The following is a 25,806-nucleotide window of genomic DNA, read 5'->3' on the forward strand; positions in this document are numbered from 1 at the left end:
GCTGGTGGCCATTTTCAGGGAGAAGTCTTGAAGAGGAGAGCCAGCTCCTAACTCCACAGGCTCTGCCCATGACTGAGAACCCTGATTGTGTAGAATTTGACATCACAAGCTGCAAAGAGCAGGATTGTTTTCAAGCTTTTCCCCTTAGAAACACGGGCAGAAGAGATAGCCCTGTTCTTCCCCCTCATACTATCTTAATGGTATGGAGGAGGACTTCTGAACAGAGCTTGCTGCAGAAAATTCAAAAACGTGTTGTCTCCACATCATAAAGTATGACACTTCATAAAAAGAAAAATCCTCCACCTGCATTAGAGGCTGGGAGAAAGGGGAGGCATCAAGTGAGTTGCTTCTCTTATTCCTGCATAAAAAACTAGAGATTGGGTACTTTGGAACTACGTTTTGCTGAATCTGCTTTGAGTAACCACCAGAGAAGAGAAATGGAGGATTTGCTTTATATTATAAAAAGTTTTGTTTAACGAAACAAGCTGGGCGTAATTTACTTGGGCTCAGAGCTCATGAAACTTGCATTGCGCAGAGAGAAAAAAGGCTTGATAGCAATCAAGGGGAGGGGCACATGCAATCAAGGGGAGGGGCACATGCAATCAAGGAGAGGGGCACATGCAATCAAGGGGAGGGGCACATGCAAGTCTTCCCAGCCATATTTTATACTCAGCCCTGTGCCTGGCCGTAGGCTCATGCAATCACACAAGCGGAGAATGTGGAACAAGATCGTACTGAGCCATTTCTGAATACTTGGCACTCAGGCTCAACACCTGCTATCCCAAGTAGATCACACCCATAGAACCACTGTGGTATAGTCCCCACTCTATTATGAAGTTCACTAGCTGACTTCAGGCCAGTCACTGACTCTCAGCCTAACCTACCTCACGGGGTTCTTGTCATGATAAAATGGAGAGGAGGAGGGCCATATAAGCTGCCTTAGGTTCCTGGCAAGAGGGTAAAAGAAGGTATGTAAATGTAATAATAAATAAATTAAAATAAATTAAAAATAGTGTATAATATTATTTTTAAAGTTAATATTAGACAGAGCTACTAAATTGCTAAGCATGTTGCTTTACCTTTTCTTAAAAAAATGATAAAGCCCCTACCCAAAAATGAAAAACCACCACCTTTTAAGCCCCCTTTCCTTTAAATTGAGGGTAGAGAACTTGTGGTCCTCCATCTGTTTTGCAGCAAACAAAAACGGAAGGCACTGGATGCTGCACGAAGCAAGAAAGAAGTGATTATCAGTGTGCTTACTGTTGTACTTTATACACCAGTAAAGTGCAAAGATTTATGAATATTCATACCACCTCTAAATCTCTAGTCTGCCATTGGTAGATAAAAGGCTGGGATGTTCTTGGTGCAGCCTTCAAAGCAGAGACTGCCTAGTACAAGACTGGGGGATGTATCACCCTCCAGATCTTTTTGGACTCTAATTCCTATCAGCCTCAAGCCAATGATGATGGATGGTGGGAGTTCATCAACGTCTTGAGAGCCCCGGGTTCCCATTCTAGGTCTCGACGTATGCAGTTGGACTGTTGGAAACAGCAAATACCTTAAACTGTTCTTTTCTGAGTCGTGGTCTGATTTTGTAACTGTTCTTCAGCACCTAATAGAAGTTTCAGTTATGGACCCCTCCCTATATCATCACTAGAAAGAGCAGGTTTGTGACTTCTTTTGGGGGTGGAGGGGGGAACAGGCCAAGTGAGATGGAGGCAGGGGGTGGAGCAAGGTGTCCTAGTAAATGGTATCACAGCCTCGATCAGGTGATGCTTTTCCCCTACAGTAAGGGAACTGGGCAGGGACATATATCCAGGCATCTAATTCTGCCTTCCCCAATCTGCCTGGGGATGATGAAGCTTGTAATCTAGCTCATCTGGGGAGTTTTTTGTTGGGGAAAGCTGGTCTAATAGGTTGAGATGTGTCTCCAATAAGTAAGGCCACTGGAGTGGAATCCTCACCAATCCCTTTTTTTTAAAAAAAAAAGCAAACAGATCTTGTGAGTCTGTAAAGTAAATCATTGCTGAAATGGATATATATGGAGAAAGTGCAGACACCAAAATGACTTTTTGGGGAAATGTTAGCATTGTTCACTGTAGAAATTTGTAATAAAGGAATAATTCTTCTCCAAAGCATTCCTACCCATTAAAAATAAAATTCCGTGCAAAACACATTACTGTTGTTAATGCAGCCCATACTGTTGTCAAAACTGCAACAGGAGTGGAGATGACAGGACACATTAGAACTTTCAAGCTCCGCTTCTGGTTGTGATACTTTGATGCTCTGTCACCCATCACGGTTTGAGATTGTGTTTTCCTCTTTTACCTTACAAAATCTAACCTGGAAACAGCAAGTTTCTGTAGCCAATTTTGCCTTTCTGGGATGTTACCTTGCTATAGATTTAGCAGGAAATTTTAGCAGAAAATGTTGGGAACCAAATTTACTACAATTATGTGTGGTGTTTTGGCCCAGTGATTAAGATTCGCTAGGCCAAAAGGAAAAATGAGGAAGGGCTGTGTTACAGTCAGATGCAGAAATTATCAGATGCATTGATATAATCGGGTAAAATTGAGACAAACTTTGCCACTCCTGAAGATTGTCTGTAGGGACTGTGTTAAATTTTAAAAACAGAATAATATGAAGTGGATAAAGGCTAACTTGACTTGGACCTTGGAAATTAGGTCCTCTGGTTTTACCAGCTTGCCTTGAACATGATGCAATCTCTCATCCACAGCTTCATTTCTGTAAAACAGAAATGATGCTTACAAGGCTCGGAGGCTTTTTGGAAATGAATTTAATAGATTTACAAACTACTTTTCAAAAAACTTTTTTTTTCAAGCTGGCATACAAAATGTAAAATTTAATTTAAAATACATATCAATATTCAATAAACAAATGAGTAGAGAAAACAGTTCATTTAAGGGTGCTATTTTGCCATAAGATCCAAAAGAGTAGGGTTACTAAATACAAACCTAACCCACACTCTAGGTACTAAATCCTACAAAGACAGGTAGAAGAAACTGGTTATATAATCATAGAATCATAGGATAGTAGAGTTGGAAGGGGCCTATAAGGCCATTGAGTCCAACCCCTGCTCAATGCTGGACTCTACCTTAAAGCATCCCTGACAGATGGTTGTCCAGCTGCCTCTTGAAGGCCTCTAGTGTTGGAGAGCCCACAACCTCTCTAGGTAATTGGTTCCATTGTCGTACTGCTCTAGCAGTCAGGAAGTTTTCCTGATGTCCAGTCAGAATCTGGATTCCTGAAACTTGAGCCCATTATTCCATGTCCTGCAGTCTGAGATGATCGAGAAGAGATCCTGGCCCTCCTCTGTGTGAGCTTTCAGGTATTTGAAGAGTGCTAAAGAAGACTGAAGGAGGATACGGTAGCACCTTTCAAGTACCTAGCCACACAGAAGAGAACCACAACCTGTTCTCTGTTATCAAAAACCGTAGGACATTTAGTAACAGGTTTAAGTTACAGGAAGGCAGATTTTGGTTGAATGGCAAGAAAAACTTCCTAATGATCAGAGCACTCGAACAGTGGAACCAACTGTCTAGGGAAGTGGTAGGTTCTCCGTCACTGGAGGTATTCAAGCAAAGTTTGGACAGACGTCTGTCAGAGATGCTTTAACCTGGATTCCTGCACTCAACAGGCAGATGGACTAGATGGCCTAAATGACTCCTTTCAACTCTATGATTCTGACAGAAGTAAAAGAAAACATTGAATGTCAGACTTCAATCTGGCATGATTTAAATAGTTAAAAAGCATGCGTATATAAACCCTTTAGCAACATCTTTGTAGTTGCACCCGACCCATCTGTTATGTAAGTGTCAAATTAATTTACTGTCAAACAACCCTGGGCTACCAGAATAGTATGTAGTGGGAGGTAGTTGAATGCAGCTGAACCCCTTAAAAGCTGTTTTCATTTATGGAAGGAACCAGACTAGGAAACCACATAAATTAATTCAGGTGGCTTCTGCTCATAACTTACCTTTTTTTTTTTGGAATAGTAAAGCTCAGATTCTGTTGGCTAATGAAAATATGAGATACCTGCCAGAACATATAATGTGTGTCATACAGGTAATTTATGGTGTCCTTGTTTACAACTCAGACGTATTATCCAACCACAGCACCTATGTAAATAATATTCAGTGCATACCTGTATCCAATTACTTCCTTTCATGTGTTGCATAAAGTGGCACAATAAACATTTCACTTTCTTGAGCACCATCTTAGAATCATGGAATCATAGAATTGTGCCATGTGCAGGAAAACCAGTTCAACCATCCATGAGAGGTGGCTGTCCAGCCTCTTCTTAAAAACCTCCAGAAATGGATAACCCACAACCTCCATAGGTAGACTGTTCCACTGTAGTACAGATCTTACCATCAGGAAGTTTTTCCTTATATTTCAAGCTTGTTGTTGCTAATAGCATACTAGGCTGCAGTCCTAAGCCTTCCCACAGAGCATTACATTTCATTTGAGTGACAGGCATCTCAGTTTTAAAGCTGTTTGTTTGGAAATACACCCTCCCCCCCCCCCAATTTCAATAAAACTTTCTGGTACGGATTGCTGCTTCATACATGTAAATCATCAGTCACTTTTGTGACTAGTGTGTGTGAATAAGTCATTCCTGGTTTATCACCAGAGGTAAAATGTGTCTCAGATAGCATATTTTTGGGGTGAAGTTGAGTTGTACTACTGCTAATTACAAAATGGTGGTCATGTAAGTGTGAATTATTATTATTATTATTATTATTATTATTATTATTATTATTATTATTAATTTATTTATTTATTTATTTATATAGCACCATCAATGTACATGGTGCTGTACAGAGTAAAACAATAAAATAGCAAAACCCTGCCGCATAGGCTTACATTCTAATAAAATCATAATAAAACAATAAGAAGGGGAAGAGAATGCACCAAACAGGCACAGGGTAGAGTAAAACTAACAGTATAAAAGTCAGAACAAAATCAAATTTTAAAAGCTTTAGAAAAAAGAAAAGTTTTTAGCTGAGCTTTAAAAGCTGCGATTGAACTTGTAGTTCTCAAATGTTCTGGAAGAGCGTTCCAGGCGTAAGGGACAGCAGAAGAAAATGGACGAAGCCGAGCAAGGGAAGTAGAGACCCTTGGGCAGGTGAGAAACATGGCATTAGAGGAGCGAAGAGCACGAGCGGGGCAATAGTGTGAGATGAGAGAGGAAAGATAGGAAGGAGCTAGACAGTGAAAAGCTTTGTAGGTGAACAGGAGAAGTTTATATTGGATTCTGGAGTGAATTGGAAGCCAATGAAGAGATTTCAGAAGTGGAGTAACATGGTCAGAGCGGCGAGCCAAGAAGATGATCTTCGCAATCCATATATGTATGAGGGAAGATTACTCAATAGCTCTTTTCAACCTTCCCTAAACTGATGGCCTCCAGATATTTTGGACTCCAGCTCCCATAATCCCTGACCATTGGCCATGCTGGCTGGGGCTGATGGGAGTTGTAGTCCAAAACATTTGGAGGCTGCTGCATTGGGGGAGCAGACCTTTTCCATGAACACCATTTCTCCAGCTTGCTTCTGGACCATAACATCACAACTGGTTCAACACTGCAGACCTTGCCCCCAGTCCAAAGTTCTTTGTGGCTGTGGTGCATGTATGGAGCTCCTAGGAAATCCAAGTTTCCCAAATCACTCAAGTGAATGTGGCAGCTGCACTTCTGCATCCTTCGGTAACTGTGAACCTGCTCTTTTCCTGAAATGAACGGGGATAGTCTTTGTGGGTATGAATGTACTAAAATGCATATGCTTCAAAAACAAAAAACTCCCTGCTGCATCAATATGTATTCATGCTTAACTAGATCCATACGAAATGTCTTTTAAAAAATACCTTACATTGATGTTAATGGTATACAAAAAGAAATAATCACCACTTTTGACTCATGGGAAGAAAAAGCGGGATGTACATGTAACAAACAAATAAAGGTCATATACAATGTCTGCTAGCGCAGTGCTTCATGAACAATGCCTCCAGATGTGTGCTTGAGCCAAGTCTTCTCTTGCAGAATAGTGCCACAGTCAGAATGTCTTCCACTCATGTATCTCTGAATCCAGACCACTGAGTTTTGGCTGGATCTGGAAGATAGATACAATCTATAATCCAGCTCCCCACACACTTTTTTTTAATATTCTCTAATTAATATTATGCTAGGTTGGGGATCTGTAAAATGCATGAAAATACTGTGAATTAGTAATGCTGGGTATTATCAAGTATATCTAAGCATTGTGGTTTCTAAGCAGAATAATTTGGAAAAGTATCTTTTCACATGGTAAGCGGCAATTTTTAAAATACGCAGCTTTGCACTCCCATAAACAGTTATACAGACTAATCCCAAGGGATTTTTCTTTTAGCTCCTGCAGAACCCTTGTTGTGCAAGTTCGCAGATGGAGGACAAAAAAAGAGGCAGAATCAGAACAAATATATACAGAATGGAAGAGCGTGGCACAGAGAAGGCGAGGTGAGACTTGTAAGTCCTCGTTTCAAACTTTGAGAGAGAGAGAGAGAGAGTGAAAGAGAGAGTATTTTTTTAAAAAAAAAAGTTGCACAAAGGTTGGATTGCTTGGGCATTTTTCTATATTGTACAATAGGATTTTACAAGTCTTCCTGCCACTTGGTTACTTGATATGTTGTTTAAATGCATATTTAAAAGATTAGAAATATTTGATACTTTCTAGGAACATGGGTGCATTTTTTAGTTTTCATTGTTTATTTTACTTTGAAATTATAGCATTTCTTAGTGATTCACAACCAAAATAAATAGGAATCAGCAAAGCTGGGATAAGTGAAATAACTATAAGACAGAAAACTATAATAAGAAAAAGATGGAAATCATCATACCATGACAGAAAAGCAGGTTCCCTGACCTCAGAAGCCTGCTTTAAGGTGTTAGGTTTTAACCTGGTATCTGAAGTCAGTATTATGGCAAGGCGGTCTCCATAAGATTGGTGCTGCTATTGAAAAGGCCCTGCTCCTAGTAAACGCCTCTAATACCCATGAGGAATAATTTAATGTTTAGGTAGACTTCCCTGTGTGCTGGGCCTTTTATATTTTGAGTCAGTATGACTAAGAGACAGAGATGTGAATGCCTGGGGGGAAATGAAAAAAATTTGGGGGGAACCTCAGGGTTGTTCCGAGGACCATTTTTGTTTTTTTTTCTGAAAACACGAACAATTTTGGATTATATTTTTTCTTTTAAAAATGTAAGACAAAGTATTAATATATTGTTACGCAGCCTTTACTCCCTTCAAAATGATTTCTAAAAACTATGTGAAGAACACTTTTATAGAAAGACTAGAGATGTAAAATGTTTGGAAATAATGAAGCCATCAGGCAAAATATTTTTTTAATCTTCTCTAGAATATCCCCACCATAATTTATTTATTTCATTCCTTATTAAAATTATTAATCTAAAGAATATTTTACTGGTAGACATTTATGCTCATTTCCCCAACATGTGTGCAGAGTCACCATTGTGCATTCTTGACAGTTCAGGTTTTGTTCTGTAGAGTCCTGTGTTTCTGATCTGTAGCAGTCATGTAGTTCTGACGTATTCAGACATTAATTAATAATTTACTAACTGAGTTTACTTTTAAAAGTTTTTTTTAAAAAAATAATGACAATTTTATGAGCAAACTAAGTGATATATAAAATAACTTTAGTGACAGAAAGTCAGCTTTATGTTTCTAAACCAGCCCTCCCCAACCTGGTCCCCTCCGGATCCTTTGGACATCATTGACCAGCATTCCTTACTATTGGCCATGCTGCTCGAGGCTGATGGGAGCTGAAGTCTAAAACATGTGGAGGGCACTGCATTGGAGAAAGCTGGATTAAAGCAACAAAGTGACTTTACATCTGTAAAGAGAGCATTAAAAAAATAGGAATTGCTTATTTTTTCTATTTTTCCAAAATTTCTGGGGGTTTTCTTGGGGGGGGGTGGAAACAGGAAAAAATGAAGGGGGGAGTTTCCCATGGCCTCAACGTTTCCAGAAATATTATATCTCTACAAAGAGATTCATCTTGCATTTCAGTGCTTCTGCAAAATGAATGATAGATGGATATAGATGATTTAGATACAAACCGATTCTGGGGTTCAAGGGCATTCAAGTGTGCATTCTTGTGGAATGGTCAATACAGTGCAATAGTGGGAACAGAACAACTCTTTCAGATAGATGGGCTGGTGCTAAGGTTTTGGTTAGGAATTGAATTGGTTTTGATAATGTGTTTTTTTCCCCTTTTCTCTAAAGGCTGGGATGACACTTACTTATGATCCAACCACAGCTGCTTTACAGAATGGGTATGTATTATTGAACATTTGATCCAAAAAGGCGATTTATGTGGAACCTTCTTTAAAAAGTATTAATAAAGTTGTTTGTATTTTTCTAGGTTCTATCCTTCACCATACAGTATTGCAACAAACAGAATGATCACTCAGACGTCTATTACGCCATATATCACTTCTCCAGTTTCTCCGTACCAGGTCTGCCTTTCATGTTTAGCGGGATAAATGATAAAATTCTCAACAACTTATTTCTGGCTTTGATGATTTTATGCATGTAGAATGAAAGAAAAATGGAAAGATACCACATTCCACAAGGCTTTACTGTAAATTCCACACAAATTCCTAACAAGAAGCCTGCTTTTGAAGTGTCCTTTGTTTCCTGTAGCACAGTAATTGATGTGTGGAGTGTGCTGTTTTCTGCTTATTTATTTATTTTATTACATTTATACTGCCCAATAGCCGAAGCTCTCTGGGTGGTTCACAAAAATTAAAATCATGAAGAGCATAAAAACAACCGACAATCTAAAAACACAAATACAAAATACAATACAAAAAGCACAACCAGGATAAAACCACACAGCAAAAATTGATATAGGTTAAAATATGGAATTAAAACAGCAAAGTTTAAATTTAAGTTAAATTAGGTGTTAAAATGCTGAGAAAATAAAAAGGTCTTCAGCTGGCGACAGAAGAAGTACACTGTAGGCACCAAGTGAACCTCTCTGGGGAGCTTGTTCCACAGTCAGGGTGCCACAGCAGAGAAAGCCCTCCTCCTAGTTGCCACTTAGCTAAGGCAAAGGCAACCCTGGGGATCCTCAGATACTTATCAAGCATTCTTCAATGAGGAGATGAGTGACGGCAGACAGGCTTCCCTGAAAGGCAGCTTGCATAGCACCACAAAACGTGCCCCGCATGTGCTGGAAAAGTCAGAGGTTCTGCATATGTGCTGCCAAGAGAATTCCCTGAAGCTTTTCTGAAGAGTTTTCTCCGTGGAGACCATTACGTGGCTATAGGACCACAGCCAGTCAGGACTGGAAATTGGATGGCTGCTGGGCAGGAAGTAGTTTGCTCTTTGCTTCCCTTCTACTTAGTACAAAACCCTGCAAAGGATTTGGGTCTGAAGGGGAAACAGTTGCATTCATCCTAGGGAGGTTGGAGAAATCTGCAACAGAATACAAGAGTTTGGATTTGTGTGAATATGACCTGCAAGGTTCTGCAGCTGACCAACTTTTCCCAAGTTGCACAGATTCCATGGATTTGCAGACTTTTTTTTTTTTTCCTTTCTGGAATTTTACACAAATTTAGTCATAGAAAAATATGTTTAAAAAAAGAAAAGAAAAACTTCGCCTGAAAATGTGCATTTCCCCCATAGGCTAAGGTATGAAAATGTGCATAGGGGAGGGGATTTGTGCATTTTCCCAAGTGCACATTTGCACCAATGCAGGGAATTGTGGGGGGAAAGCCCAAAAACGATTCCATCAATGAGCAAATGAAGGAATGAAATAGGGTGACCATATGAAAAGGAGGACAGGTGTCCTATATCTTTAAGAGCAGGTTCGTAGCTTGGGGGTTCTCCTAGAACCATCTCTGTCACTTGAAGCCCAGGTGGCCTCGGTTGCATGGAGTGCTTTCTACCATCTCTGGTTGGTGGTCCAGCTATGCCCCTATCTGGACAGGGATAACCTAGCTTCAGTTGTCCATACTCTGGTAACTTCCAAATTAGATTACTGCAATGCCCTCTACATGGGGCAGCCTTTGAAGACGGTTCAGAAGCTGCAGCTTGTGCAAAATGCAGCAGCCAGATTGATAACTGGAACAAGGAGGTTTGAACATTTAACACATATTCTGGCCCACTTGCATTGGCTGCCTATACGTTTCCGAACCCAATTAAGAGTGCTGGTTTTAACCTATAAAGACCTACATGGCTTGGGACCACAATACCTGATGGAACGCCTCTCCCGACATGAACCTACCCATACACTGTGCTCAACATCTAAGGGCCTACTCCGAGGGAAGCTCGGAGGATGGCAATAAGGGAGAGAGCCTTTTCAGTGGTGGCCCCCCATTTGTGGAATGATCTCCCTGATGAGGCTCACCTGGCACCAACACTGTTATCTTTTAGGTGCCAGGTCAAGACTTTTCTCTTCTCTTAGCATTTAACAACGCTAAGTTTGTTTTTTAACGGACCCCAGAACTGTTGTTTTTAAATGGATACTGTTGTTTTTATGATTTTAAATTTTGTATACTTTTTTAATGTTTACTGTTTTTAACTTTTGTAAACCGCCCAGGGAGCTTCAGCTATGGGGTGGTATATAAATGCAATCAATCAATCAATCAATAAAGAGTTGCATAGAAAAGGGAATTTCAGCAGGTGTCCTTTGTATATATGGAGAACCTGGTGAAATTCCCTCTTCATCACAACAGTTAAAGCTGCAGGAGCTATACTAGAGTGACCTGATTTAAAAGAGGATAGGGCACCTGCAGCTTTAACTAGTGTGATGAAGAGGAAATTTCACCAGGTTCCCCATATACACAAATGACACCTGCTGAAATTCCCTTTTCAATACAACTGTTAAAGATACAGGAGCCCTGTCCTCCTTTTCATACAGTCATCCTAAATGAAAGGCACTTGACAATCCGTGAAATGCAGATGGAACAGATTTTACAAAATCCGTGCATCCCTGAGCTACTATGATGGCTCAAGGCCAAAGGGGTCAGGCTCACCCTTGACACCCTTCAAAGGGGGTGGTTGCAGTATCTCCCACCCCAATCTTATTGAAGGTTCTCACTTATTCATTTTTTAAGGCAAGTGTAATTCACACATTTCTTTATCCATTCAGGATCTGAGGCTACGAAACCTCTGACTCTGAACTTTCCAGTATGCTGTTTTAGTACAAACCATTTAAAAAGGAAACCAGCATTTTAACACTTAGCATTTATTAGAATAAAAGAGGATCAAAAGGCAGCCGTTGTATGTTGTGGAACAGCTTCTTTTAATTTTTTTTCTCCAAAATGTCCAGCTGTTCCGTATCAGACCTGAAGAACAATCTACACACACACACACACACACACACACACACACACACCCTGCATCCCTGCATTCACAACTGACTGTTTCTTTAAGCCAGAGTTCCTTTCCCAAATAAAAGCAGAATAGCTGTCAAGCATATTTATGTGAACCTTCTAATGTTAACCTGCCATCAAAGTTGGGCATTCTACCAGGGCTCAAACAGGGCGCTGATAATGTAAATCATAGTCCGTCTGAGAAAAAGGAAACAGATGTTACCACTTAGCAGAACCACTCCCTCTTCTTGCTCTGAGAAAAGCGTACAGAGAAGATCACATCCTGTACTCTTGCTGTCTTTGTGATGTCAGATTAGAATTGTTGGTATTCAGCTCACTGCCTGCTGAGTTAAAAAAAAAAAAGAACGATAGGGGGGGAAAAGAACATCAGACTGATCAGCCTTTTCATTCCAGTTCTTCCTAAGAGTGAACTTGAAGAATCGGAGGCAAACTCTCTGAGGTTTTCTCTTCTGTGCTTTGCCCACCAGCCTCAGTGCTTCTGAAGAATTTATTATCGGTTTAAATAGTCTGCAAATGGTTATTTGAAAGTACTGCACTAATACTGAGGCCCAGCAGATATATACAGAGAACAGTCTCCAACTGTGTCTATATAAATAAATAATAATAATAAATAATAATAACTAAAGTTACGTTTGCACAAGTGTGGTTGCACAGGTGGTTTTGCATAACTCTTGTGCAACACGTCATGCGACGTGTTGAGCAATTCTTTTGTATCCATTGTACAGAGGTTGTGCGTTCTGCTTGTGCAGCCGGTTATGCAACTGCTTGCACCTGTTGTGCAACCAGTTGCAAAACTGCTTGCACAACTGGTGGCACAAGTGTTAATGGGCAACCAGTTGCACAACGGAAAGAGTAAGCTGGCGCTATTTGAGTTTGCGGTATGTCACTGTTGGATACTGCCCCACGCATTAGCTGGGGCTTACCTATGGTCATACTACAAAAAGATTGGTGGCCTGGGCTTCGGCCTCCTGTAGGCAATAATGGAAGCCAGTGCAAGCATGGGTTTAAGGCACCCTTTCCAGACTTGGCCCTCCATGGTTGTTGGACTACCTCTCTCATCACCTGTGACCATTGGCTATGCTGTCTGGAGATGATGGGGACCCAAGGCTGGTTTAATTTAATGTACTTTGAAATGTGTGTAAACTATGCATTTTTTTTTTTGCAAGATTGCTTTTTTAAATTCATCATTTTTTCATTATCTAGGTGCAGAGCCCTTCATGGATGCAGCCTCAACCATATATAATGCAGCATCCCGTAAGTTTGCCTACTTTCTCCTATGTCACCTTGGAAGTGGTTTGTGGTTAATATTCTTTCTTGTTCCCCATTTTCACTGGTTCAGTCTTTCTGTGGCCACCCTAAATAATGATCTAGTATGGCTTTATGCAGCCCAGGAGTAGCTATGCCAAGTAGATAGCCTGATCTTCTGCTGAGTTTGCCTCACCTGAACAGAAAGATTACTAGAGGTGTCTGGTAGATCGATTCTGGCAATGTGCGGAGGAACCAAGTAATAGCTGGTGGAGACATGGGGAATATGGAAAGCTGTACAAGAGCACATATTTGGATGAAAAGATACATGTAAGAAGGGCAAGGTTAAGGAGCAAAGGCAATTAGAATTTCTTGTTGAAGAAATTCTAATGTGCCTGTACAGAGCAGGTAAGGAACAAATGTCTTTACCAGCATGTAAATGTCACATATATAGCTGTAGCAGAATCATTGCAGAGCACATAAGGCAGATCAATAGCCAGGTATTGTCTTTTCCAACTAGTAATAGATCTCAACGAGGGTCCATAGCTCAACATGATAGAGCACATGCTTGGCATGCAGAAAGTCTAAGGTTCAATCCCAGCTTCTCCTGGTAGGGCAAAGAAAGAATCCTGCCAAAAATCCAAGAGAGCCACTGCCAGTCAGTGTCAACAGTACTGGATTAGATGGACCAATGGTCTGACTCAGTATAAGGCAACTTCATATATTCCTGGGGCAAGAAAAGCTCTGTCAGTGAGCTTAATTCCCAGCCCTGCTACCCAAGATTCTTTTAATTGGAAAGGTTAATATATACATGTTTTTATCACTCATGCATAATGTTGGTTACATCCTCACTGGATAAATTCTGTAATTTTTTATCCATCGTATGTGTCTCTTTATGTACTGCATACTACAACTGTAGCAGATAAAAAAGATGGCTGCATTCATACTGCAATAATATTAGAAATACAGTTATCTTGTAGCAAGATATCTTGTAGCAAGACAAACGAGAAAGATCTTGGAATTGTTGTAGATCACAAGCTGAATATGAGCCAACAGTGCGATATGGCTGCAAGAAAGGCAAATGCTATTTTGGGCTGCATTAATAGAAGTGTAGCTTCCAAATCACGTGAGGTACTGGTTCCTCTCTATTCGGCCCTGGTTAGGCCTCATCTAGAGTATTGCGTCCAGTTCTGGGCTCCACAATTCAAGAAGGAAGCAGACAAGCTGGAGCGTGTTCAGAGGAGGACAACCAGGATGATCAGGGGTCTGGAAACAAAGCCCTATGAAGAGAGACTGAAACTACTGGGCATATTTAGCCTGGAGAAGAGAAGTTTAAGGGGAGACATGATAGCACTCTTCAAATACTTAAAAGGTTGTCACACAGAGAAGGGCCAGGATCTCTTCTCGATCCTCCCAGAGTGCAGGACACGGAATAACGGGCTCAAGTTAAAGGAAGCCAGATTCCAGCTGGACATCAGGAAAAACTTCCTGACTGTTAGAGCAGTACAACAATGGAATCAGTTACCTAGGGACGTTGTGGGCTCTCCCACACTAGAGGCATTCAAGAGGCAGCTGGACAACCATCTGTCAGGGATAGTTTAGGGTAGATTCCTGCATTGAGCAGGGGGTTGGACTCGATGGCCTTATAGGCCCCTTCCAACTCTGCTATTCTATGATTCTATGACTTACAAATGATTGTATTTAAAAATCTAGCAAGAAAAGCGTACCGGTGTTAATCTCCCTGCAACTATAAAAATCTGGAATCAACACTGGTAATGTCTTTTCTACATATGATGGACATTTACATTTGCTTGGTACTTTCTAGAATATTTGATTTGTCTCTCATATTTGCAAAAGTAGTGCTTAAAAATGTTTCAAAGTAATGCATAATACGTAAATTGTGAAGGCAAAGCAATTAAAGCAAAAACATAGAGCCTTGGCATAATCTGATATATAACATTGTACAATTCTGACAATCAAAGCTCTAGGTCTATGGTTTCTGAAACTTTAGAAAGTATCTTGTACATATTTTTTCACTCTGAATTTAATTTAATTTAGACAAATTTACAATTCTTAGGGCAGGAATTCTTTTTCAGTATTTGCAGAACCAGTGAATGTGTTCAATTTTCTAACTCAATACTAGAAATAGTCGTATTGGTAAAACATCAGAAGAGCCCTGCTGGATTAGACCAGGGTTCCTTTTATTTCAGCCCACAGTGGCCATCTAGAGACCAGAAAGCACACTAGTGGGACATTGAGGTCACAGTCCTCAAACTCACGCAGAGCTACTCCAGAGAGAGGAAGTTGAAGGCTGCTACCTCCATTTTCTTTTTCCTTTGTGGGGAAATGGCTGGTATGAAAAAGAGAACAATTCCTATGAACAGGTTGAATTTGAGTTTATTGTAGTAACAACAGTTGTTGTTTTGCTACATTTTGCCTGAGAAAATGGTGCTTACAGAAAAACAACTTTAAACCATGGATGTAATTACCATGTGCACTCTTTTTTGCCTACAGTCTGTCACTGGATTCCAAATTTTCCTGAAGGGGAGAAATGCCAAGATATTTGCTCACAACATGATACTCAGTACTATGAAAAGGGAGGTCTACACTCTGAATGTAACAGGTTGTATCCAGCATTACAAGAGCCAAACAGGGTTTTTCTGCTCCCTCCCCATTGCAGCCACTCAAACCCCTAAAGGCCTCTCCTGGGGGGGTCCTCTGACACTCAGGATATACCTGGGATGTAGTGGAGGACTGGAGGAGGAGGAATAACTACCAAGAACAGACGTCCGCTCATGTAAAGTTGAATACAACCCCATATACTTCTGAACTGTGCTCTTAATTTAAATTCTCCCATAGAGAACTGTAGTTGTTAAAGAGGTTTACAGAATTTGCAACTTTTCTTAGAAAGGAGCCAAAACAGTCGACAATTTGAAACCTGTGTGCACTGTATGTATAATCTTTAGCACACATCCATAAGTCTCTTCTGAGCGCAAGTGAATCTTACTGGCATTATCTTAGTTTACCTGTCAAGGAAAAGTTTTAATTGCATGCACCTTTGCAAAACAAAAATGCATACCCTGACGTGTAAACCAACAGAAAGTGTGCATATTTTCACTGTCTTACTCTGAAATGTTTTTCTTTCACTCTTATAGGGTGCTGTATTAACTCCTTCCATGGACCATACCATGTCATTGCAGCCTGCATCAATGATAAGTCCACTGACACAGCAGATGAGTCACCTTTCATTGGGCAGTACTGGAACAGTATGTGGCAATTCTAATAAGACAGAATAATAAGCATCACAAAGATAACTTTTATTTATAGGAATGTTTTTTATTAAAGTAGTCCATCTGATGTATTGCGATTTCACGCCATATTAATTTGTGCATTCATTAGAAAACTGTTTTTTTCTTTCTATGCAGAATATCTATTCACCTTCCAGTTCCTAGGCATTGCAATTTTAATATTTTTGAAAAGCGGACATTGCTATTATTGACAGGTTTGGGGGATTAAAGACTGAATGTAACTGTTATTCTTCCTTCTCTCCCCATAGGAGGGAAGGGGGCTTGGATGGGTTCTGTATCCCTCCAAAATGTGTGATCTGCATTGTCAAGCCAGATAGCACTGCTACGGAAGTGTAGGTCACAGCCTGTGATCTGCCTATCCATAGGCGGCAGACAAGAATTGGCATTGCTAGACAGGCCCTCTGTCTTAAAAGGAAAAAGTAGAAGACATCTCAACAGTGTCTTTGATAGCGAAGGGAAGATCACTCTAAAAATACTCTGAGAAGAATCAATCCTTTTCTCCATACATACTAAAGCAAAAACAAACACTCAACCTGCTAGCTGCCAATATGTTTGGAATACTCTGGATTGTATCCAAACGCACCCTTCTTCATGCAGAAGGTATCTGTTTCTCACTGGCAGCATTCACACATCACCACGATAAGCCATAGTTTTCATGAACAACCCATGGCAAACATGGGTTAGGGCAGTCTCCCTTCCTCCCACATGGCTAGGAAATGGAATTTGGAAGCTTTCTCTGCTTCTCTTGCTTAATTGCCGTTTGTAATTTTGTCTGAATCAACAAACTGTGGTTTAACATTGACTATGCTTTCAACTTGACTTCCTTCAAACAATGTTAATGATTAGCATCCATTAACTATGGTTTGTTTGAAACCTGAAATCATGGTTAATGTTAACAATAGGTTGTTAGTTCAGGGGAGGAAATAATTGTGGTTAAGCAAGAATGAAAGAAAGTTTCCATTGGCTACGTGGAAGGAGAGGGGAGCACTCAAGCTCAAGGCTTGTTCTTGTCACACAACCATTGAAGGGCTGTTCTATATTTCATGCTAGAACAGGGCTGGGTGACTCTGGATGTTTTAGCCTACAACTTCTATCTGCCCTAGCCAGCATAGCCAATGTAGGCCAAAACATCTGGAGGGCCACAAGTTCCCCACCCTGCACTAGAGCACTGCACAAAAAAAGTGGACCTGTAAGCAAAGAAGATATGCTTGTCGTGGAGGATGCATGTGCTCCTGTCAAAGCCTGTAGGTGCTATGGAACTTGTCTATTATAGCACAGTACAAGCATTTGTCAAACAGTACTAGTAGCTACCTACCTTTCCCTCCTACTGTTTTGGATCCAGCCCTGTGTTGCTTGCATTGGTTCCATTTATCTGAATGCATTGTCTTCCTTTCTTTGTAGTACATGCCTGCCACAACAGCTATGCAAGGAGCCTATATTCCCCAGTACACACATGTTCAAACAGCAGCTGTTCCAGTTGAGGTGGGTAAGAGCTTTGATTATTGGGTGGTATAGAAATGAAATATACAAATAAATAAACATTTATAAAAGGGAGCAATCCTAGTCAAAATCCATTATTTGACTGATGTGAAGATGGTACAGTGAATAGTGTTTCATTATACATAATCTTCCAAAGTAGATGGGAATTATACATATGAGTTCTTTATAGGAAGTGTAGGAATGGATGAAACTGTCAATATTAGTTTCTCATTTTTTCATTCTTCAGTTCATTCTATCACATGTTTAGTTTGGGATTTTTAAACAAAGTTTGCCCCAAAAGGGTATGCGTTTTTGAACACTGTTCTGTTGTATGTATTGATTATTCGCAGGCTATTTTTTCTTATATAATGCTTTTTACCAAAAAAAAAAAAATCCCATTAATATATGCATTTTATACATTTTCTATTTGAAGAACTTCAGTGCAAAATGTTGATAAATGCAAGTATCAAAAAATAACATTCAGTTCACATATTAATTTGGGAAGTGTGTATTTGAGAATTTCTTCTCAAAATGTGAACGGAATTAAATTGCCCTCCACACTTGAGGAAGAGTAGGATAAAAACTATGGCAAAAGATATAGGTATAGATCCTTCTATAGAAGAACTAATGGAACTCGTTCACAGCTGATAATTGGCCACTGTATGGCCCCGTTCAGAAGACACCCTAATCCATGGCTTTAACCACAGTGGTTAAGCCAGAAAGCCGGACCGTGTTCAGAAGACACCTTAAACCATGGCAAATAAGGCTTTTTGCCTTATTCACCATGGTTAAAGCCGTGGTTTAAGGTGTCTTCTGAACACGGCCCGGCTTTCTGGCTTAACCACCATGGTTAAAGCTGTGGTTTAAAGTGTCTTCTGAACGGGTCGGGGCCTATGTGGAAAATATTAGAATGTGTACTGTTTCATTTCTTCGTTAACTATGCTGTTAACGATTGTCACTTGATCGTTAATGCATTTTAGGCTGCTCTGAAAACAATGCCATCCTCTCCTAAGTTTGAAAGATTAGTTAGAATCCCTTCTCCTACTTACTATGTTTTTTATTAACAGGAGGCCAGTGGTCAACAGCAAGTTACAGTAGAGACGTCCAGTGATCATTCTCCATATACTTATCAGCAAAACAAGTAATTGTGAGGTAAAGTTGTTGTCACCTTTCTTTGGAAATAAATTGTGATGGAAACCATTCATACAGAGCATGAGAGGAGACCTCTTTCAAACTGAGGGCCGAATTCCACTTGCAAAAAGCTCTCTGGGAGGTGCATGAACACCAGGGGAGCAAGGACAAAGTCAAACGGCCAAATAAGTACTGTCAATAAGTAAGCCTTAGGACAGGCATTTTAACCTTTTAGAATGCAGGGGGAAACTGCACAAAAGCCAGTAACCACCAAATGATCAGTGGTCAGGGGATAGGGGGCGGGGAGAAAGGAAAAAGGCATGTTGATATGGGGAACATCAGAGGGGGCTAGATTGGGACCCTGGTCCTGAGGTTCCCCATCCCTAATAATAGGACAGGTACAAATACAGACATTAGTAATAAGTTTCTGAGGTGATTTTTTTTTTTAGTTTTAAATAATGCTGCATCAAATTGAGGGACTGTATGTATGATCCATGGATGCCATAGCTAATAAATTGGATATCACTATCTGTAACTTATTTACCCGAGTTGTCTACCACAGTATATCAGGTTGTCAGGGAACAGAGGTCTCTGCTTCTGTTGATCATGGTAGTCTATGGCTTTTGCAGAAAATTCTTATTGGCTTATTTAGAAAACTGAGCTTTGCGGGGAGGTGTCTATAATTTTCATGGAACCATTGATCTATCCCTGTACAGTTAAGTGATAGTGCCATCTTGTCATGTTTGGATAAGACCATCTTGTCATTTTCTAATTTAAACACCAGCCGGGAAGCTTTAAATTGCTTTACCATAAAGCATCACCAAAATATTTATTTATTTATTTATAATATTTATATACTGCTCCCCATTCAGAATTTCGGAGCAGTGGACAAAATAAAATAGAATAAAAACACATTAGAAGTATATTTTAAAAGAAACAAAGTGCAAAATAAACTGCAGCTGGTCATTGAGGAAGGCTTCCTGGAATATATGAGCCATTTGTGTTTCAAATTTCGTAAGATAGCTTTATTGCCGCTTGAAAATGGCAACAATACTTTCATGCAGCAGTGGGAAAGAGTAAGTCCAGTTTCTAAGTTATAAAAATACAAAAATTTGGCATTGAATGTCACATGGCTTCTTACACGTTCTAGGAGAGGACAAATTTCTCTCACACACACGCATGCGCACACCCACACCAATTTCTAGATAATGAATTCTGGATTTATAGCTCAATATAAAAACCTACCAGTTAAATTACATTGTCTGGACATTTTAAAATGAGGCAAGTAGAACTGAATTATTTTTTTTATGTATGTATATATATTTGTCTTCTCTTTCAGATATGTGGTGTTGACCTTGCCTAGAGAAGGATGCAAAGGCTGAAACAATCATGGATTTTACTGATCAATTGTGCTTTAGAAATTATTGACAGTTTTGCACAGGTTCTTGAAAACGTTATTTATAATGAAATCAACTGAAACTATTTTTGCTATAAGTTCTATAAGGTGCATAAAGAAAAAGAAAAATCCTTAAATTCATCCTAGTAGCTGTTCCCTTCCCCCCCTTGAACAGGTTTATTTTAGTAAGAAATTTTTTATCAAGTGTTATGACGCAAAAAAAAATAAAAGAAATAAAAAAAAAACTGTCTGGCCATGCACAGATCGCAATGGAGACATGTTCACGTGCATGACAGAATCCGTCTCTTGGTTTATTTTTATTTTTTTTAATTGTATAAGATTTGTTTTTTGAAGTTTAAACTAGTTAAACCTCCATGCTGATGTTCTGTGCTTTGCTGTGTGAGTGTCGCTATAGTGCAGTGTTGCAGTTGTAGTGTCTGTTTTCATAGCTTTCCGTTTTTGTTTTCTTTTAAGGTAGTGTGAAGTGTCTTATCCTTTTTCTATCAATTCCAATTTGCCTTAACTCTTTTAATGCTGTAGCTGTTTCAGTACGTAGTCCAAACTAATGGTGTAGAATGCTTTTGACCAAATGAGCTGGTCTATTATGCCTTGTAAAACAGCAGGATAGGGCTTTAAAGAGGTAGTCAATTAAAATTGCTGAAAAATCTGGCTTTTTAAAAATGTGTAGTAGGTGTTTTTAATGATTTTTTTTCCTCACATAATAATGTAAGGTTGTGAAATGCAAGACTTGTGGGTAGGGAAATGTTTTGTGTGAAACACATTTTTCTGACTGGGGAAATTTTAATAGGATAAATTGTAAGGCCTTATGCCGGTTAGTTTTCCTCTGCTAGTTAGGAACTCTGCTGTATGATGCAATGTAAAAAAAAAAAAATCTTTTTGCCTTTTTCCAGAAGCTAATTGATGTTCTAGTTTTAGGGTGGGGGAGTTTGGGGGTGGGGTGGGAAATTCGCAGAATGTTTCTGTCCTTCCTTTCTAGTAATGATAGTGCTTTAGAATGATGCTGTACTGAGACCTAGCAGATAGAGAAGCATTTGCTTTTACAGCAAAGGCAAAAGCTAAAAGACTTTTTTCAAAACATAAGCTGAGATGTAAGTAGAAAACATACTAGATTGGGTACTAGCTCTCTATATAGGTAAATAAAGACTTGGCACTTTTTAAAGGTAACTTTACCAAAGAACAAAGAGCCAGTAACCAATAATTCTGATTTTGTCTCAGCAGTTACGTCTTCTGTACTCTTTATTTTTTTTGCCGGACCAGTTTGCGGTTAGAAGAATGTGCCTTTTTTTGTACATTTGCATTTAGGTTTTATAATTTTTAATTGATGTATGGACACAAACAAAAAAGCATGAAGGAAGACTTGGATCCAAGTAGTGCCACGCTTTACATCATCACTACAAGTGTTAAGTGTAAAGAGAGAAAAAAAACCATTTTGAAACTATGAAATTCCTGATTTCACAAATACACTGTTATTTGTACTTTTTACGTATTAGATAAACTCACTGCTGTTAAAGCTGGTTTTATTATGATCGCATGTGTATTAAATCAAATGGTAAATTAAGTTGTCTTCCAAAACTGTGTACTTGTCTGGTCAGCTGTGTATGATCAGTTATCTACCTCAAGGCTTATTTCCTTTTGTAATGGGACAGGTTGCTGGCCCTCCCTGTTACCACAGACCAAATCATCCTAGCTCAGGAGCTAGGCCTAAGCAATTCTTTCTTTTCACTTTTTTTTTTTTTTAGTTTTTAAATTTTATGTGAGTATTCAAGTACAGATGTCAGTGACATTTCATAGTTTCAAAAGTCAATGCTGCTCTAAGAAGTGTAGATTCTAGTAAATTACATAGTCATAAGAATTGTGTTTTTCGTTTTTTGTTTTTGTTTTATTTTTTAAAGAAAAAAAAAGTTGTGGTATTATTGGTTCTATGCTCCCTGGAATTGACTGCTTTGTCAAAGTTCAGACTTCTTGCAACTCATTCTCTACAGCTGGGATATTTCCAAACCTGGGGAAAGAGGAGTTATTTGCTACTTGATATTTTCTTTCAATTAGCTGAACATTGGTTTAGAAGGAGGGAATAGATGCTGCTAGAAAAGTCTGAACTAAGTGCCATACTCATTATCTGGGTAAGATTTGCAAAATGTAACCTCTGTACATAAAGAAATAATCAGTTACTTAAACATCACATAGTAGACAGCCATTAAATTATAAAAAAAATAATTTATGAAGAAAGACCTTTTGTACAGATTGAAAAAAAAAGATTTTCATAGAGATATCTATATGATCAAGAGAGTTAATTTTTTATTTTTGTTTTACTAGTGCCACAAACTTGCCAGTGGTAACTTATTTGTCCGGTTCAAGATAACTCTGTCATTTTGTTTCCTAGGACTTGTTGTTAAATGCCAAAAGACATTTTTGAACTGTAAATTTGATTAGATTGTTAGCTTTTTTCTGTTTTATTTCTTTTGAAAACTTTTGAATAAAAAAGATCAAAAAATGAAACCTGTCTTTCCCCCCATTTTTTTAACAGTGGAACAAACAAAGCAACTTATACCCAAATATTCACATTCTCATCTAACTTTTTATTTGAATGCTTATACTTTATTAAAACTAATATTAACTTTCTAAAAATGGTGTTCTTTTCAAGGAAAAAAAATACTTAAATGTAACAAAGAAACAACCAGCTGGCATAAATGAAACAAGCAGTGTTCAGACATTCCAGGCCTGCTATTCTCTTAAAAGACGAGCCAGTAGCAATTTGCATAAGCCTTTGGAAGCAGACTGCCCACGTTCTCGCTTTACTTTAATGATAGTAAAAAGCTCATTGTGGTATGTTGGCTGCATATGGGAGGAGCTCTTCTGCTCCCTGGCTGCTGCAACCACATCTGCTGCCTTTAATGTACTGTAGTTTATTGGAGAGACGGCCAGGCTGCTTTTGAACCTAACTGGCTCCTTAAGTGAACTGATTTTGCACAAGGATTCTAGTGTGCCTTCTTGGCTCATAAAGGGGTGGGGAAGACACAGCAGAAGACCGGCAGGATCCTCAAAACAAATTGAGAAGAAGAACAGAAGAATGGGTTCTTCAAAGCATGTTCTGCCACACATTCCAGTTTGTTTCCCATCAGCTAAACTATGAAGTGGAAAAGAAGGTAATCATTGGCGGAGTGGATTTCTTCCTTTGCTCACTAGCCTCTGTGGAGGGCAGGTGTGGTTGGAAATAAAAGCTCACCTTTGGCTCATCATAAAGGCCACGGCTACCAGCGAGTAATAGTCAGGCCATTTTTCCTACAAGCTGTCTTATACTGAGGCCGTAGCTAGACCTAAGGTTTATCCCAGGATCATCCTGGGTTCGTCCCTGCCTGAGCGCTGGATGCCCTGGGTGGCACTTAGATGAACAGGTTTGACCCAGGACTATCCTGGGATAAACCTTAGGTCTAGCTATGGCCTGAGTCAGACCCTTGGTCTATCTGGCCCATTATTGTCAACTCTGACTGGCAGTGGCTCTCCAGAGTTTCAGGCAAGTGTTCTTTCCTAGCCCTAGCTGGAGATGCCAGGGATTGAGCTGGAACCTTCTTTATACAAAGGATGTGCTCTGTGCTGAACTGCAGTTCTTCCCCACATCCATGCCTAATGTGTGGCAGTCTGTCTTGCAAGTGTAGCAGTGGCAAATTCCCATGTAACGTACAGCTGTTCTGAGATCAAGACAGCATGTTCAATCAGGTTTGCTTTGCTTTTGGAAGGGGATGACGGTAGTTCTCTGGTTCCCAAAGCTATTCCCACTGAATTGCCTCTATGTCACCTACAGGAACTGGCTTCATGAAGGCAGCTTCTCCCTGCCGGAGGACAACCCCTCTCAGAGGACCATGTTGCCTTTTCAGATTTTATGAGATGCATGTTCCCCACTCATGGCCACATTGGGGCTTATTCAAAACAAGTTAATGATGGAAACCAGGAACAGCAGAGGGGCTGCTATTGTATGTGCCTGGGGCTGGCCTCCTTTTGATCTTCAATTGTGGACAGTAAAATGCCTGCATGCAACACTGGGATTTGCAGCACAGTTTAAAACAAGGTATTAGCAAGCAGATTTGGGAACACCTACCTGAATTGAAGACATTGACAACATAACATTTTAATGCATTCAAAAGTAGAGCAGACCTCAGTTAATCCTTGCAGCAATAAGGCTGACCTGTTCTCTCAGGATTACAATACTGCAATATCAAAAACAATTATCAAAAGAAAAAAACAAGACAAATTGCCATTTTTGGGTTGCAATCATATAATATGCACTTGGTTGATAGGACACTCTTTTCATAAACTAGTGTGCTAAACACACCTGTTTTGGAGAACTGCCTTGACAGTCTTAGAGCAAACATCACCAGTTGAGATGATGGAACACCTGCCAGATTCTAGGGCATCTCTCATTTCCCAGTGATAGACTGCTGGCAGCAGAGGGAGGAAACCATTAAATTTGCTGCTGTTAAGTATTATTATTATTATTATTATTATTATTTATTTATTTATTTATTTATATAGCACCATCAATGTACATGGAAGTACCATTTAGTACTTCCAGTACCATTTAGTACTGGAAGTTTTTCCGAGAGTCACTGAGGGACACCCTTCCAGAGAGAGTACATCAATCTATCCTAGCCTGATATCCTCCAGATGTTTTGGACTTCATGTCCAGCCAGCATGGCCAATGATCAGAAATGCTGGAGTTGTAGTCCAAAACATCTGGAGGGCACCAGCTTGGAGAAGGCTGAAGGAGAGTGTGACTTGCACCCTTTTTGGTCCCACCAGTGCTAACAAGGGTGACATTAGGTTCAAAGTGAGTGCTGAATACACGAGCTGCCTCTTCTTGCCAGGTATTGCCTCCCCACCCAGATCAGCCCAACCAGGAGAAAATCAAATCAGAATGTTTGCCATCCTGTTGGAAGCACCATCAGCCCCAAGGACTCTTCAGAACTGTCCAGAAATGTCTGAATGCCACCAGAACACCTTATTTTGATTCCTGATTACCTTTACCTTGCAAGTTGTTACATCCTGGATGTCCCAAAGGAGTCTAACGTGTCCTCCACTCAAATGCGAATGATTCACTTTCTGCAACAGGCCAGAAAGCTGTGTCTTCTGGTGGATGCCCATAATATGTAAAGTAGAAGTATTTGTCTGTAAATACAATAGTGGCTGTATCCCAGAGACTGTTGGCCAAGCACAGCTTCTTCGCAAATGTTCATAGGTACTATGTGACTCCTATTTAAAAATAAGCATCTTCAACATTATGGCGTTCACTAGAAGGCACACCATAGATTCAGAGCAAACTCCCCTTCCACCTGAGTTGTCCCTCATTGATGACAGAAATCTATTTTGTATATGCTCAGAAGTTCTTTCATCTTCCATTAATCAGATGGTCCGAGGCTTTTGTGTTAAAACTTGACTCAATCACAGATGATTTCTTCTTAAGGCAATATTGACGCTGAGGAATGTTTTGGTGGGAGGATATTGCTTTAGCTTAAAAGGGTGTGGAGGAAGAAGCTTCTGATCAGTTCCAGTCAATTCCCTTCCTGAAAATAGTTTGCTGATGAAATAATATGCCAGTTATCTCTGGGAAAACAGTTGAGGACAAAAAGAACACACCGCCGCCTGTATTTCAGCCCGTGAATGTGAATCTCATTGATTCCAGATGGTAGTCACATGACCAGTACTAGTATGCACAAAGAGAGATCCTTTATGAAAGCTGCTGTGAATTCCTAAACATAAATAATATGAGGATTCGAGGAGTGAGGGCAAATATAAAACTGCTTTTCTGAAAAGGTCTT

General features: G+C 39.7%; 1 protein-coding gene across 4 annotated transcripts in view; it reads left to right on the forward strand.

Annotated features, from left to right (window-relative positions):
* The window catches only part of RBMS1 (RNA binding motif single stranded interacting protein 1), a 163,184-nt gene extending 140,692 nt beyond the window's left edge, over positions 1-22,492 (forward strand). For 2 of the 4 annotated variants that reach the window (XM_063116481.1, XM_063116479.1), the window contains exons 7-14: positions 6,405-6,520; positions 8,298-8,347; positions 8,437-8,530; positions 12,620-12,670; positions 15,817-15,927; positions 17,371-17,451; positions 18,516-18,600; positions 19,919-22,492. In XM_063116481.1, the coding sequence (XP_062972551.1) occupies positions 6,405-6,520; positions 8,298-8,347; positions 8,437-8,530; positions 12,620-12,670; positions 15,817-15,927; positions 17,371-17,451; positions 18,516-18,593 (581 nt within the window). In that variant the 3' untranslated portion in view covers positions 18,594-18,600; positions 19,919-22,492. The remainder of the gene's footprint in view (positions 1-6,404; positions 6,521-8,297; positions 8,348-8,436; positions 8,531-12,619; positions 12,671-15,816; positions 15,928-17,370; positions 17,452-18,515; positions 18,601-19,918) is intronic. The other 2 variants (XM_063116482.1, XM_063116480.1) reach the window with 1 other exon arrangement.
* The last annotated feature ends 3,314 nt before the right edge of the window (positions 22,493-25,806 follow it).

Source organism: Elgaria multicarinata, chromosome 2 (genome assembly GCF_023053635.1).
Source record: "Elgaria multicarinata webbii isolate HBS135686 ecotype San Diego chromosome 2, rElgMul1.1.pri, whole genome shotgun sequence".
Classification (NCBI taxonomy): domain Eukaryota; kingdom Metazoa; phylum Chordata; class Lepidosauria; order Squamata; family Anguidae; genus Elgaria; species Elgaria multicarinata.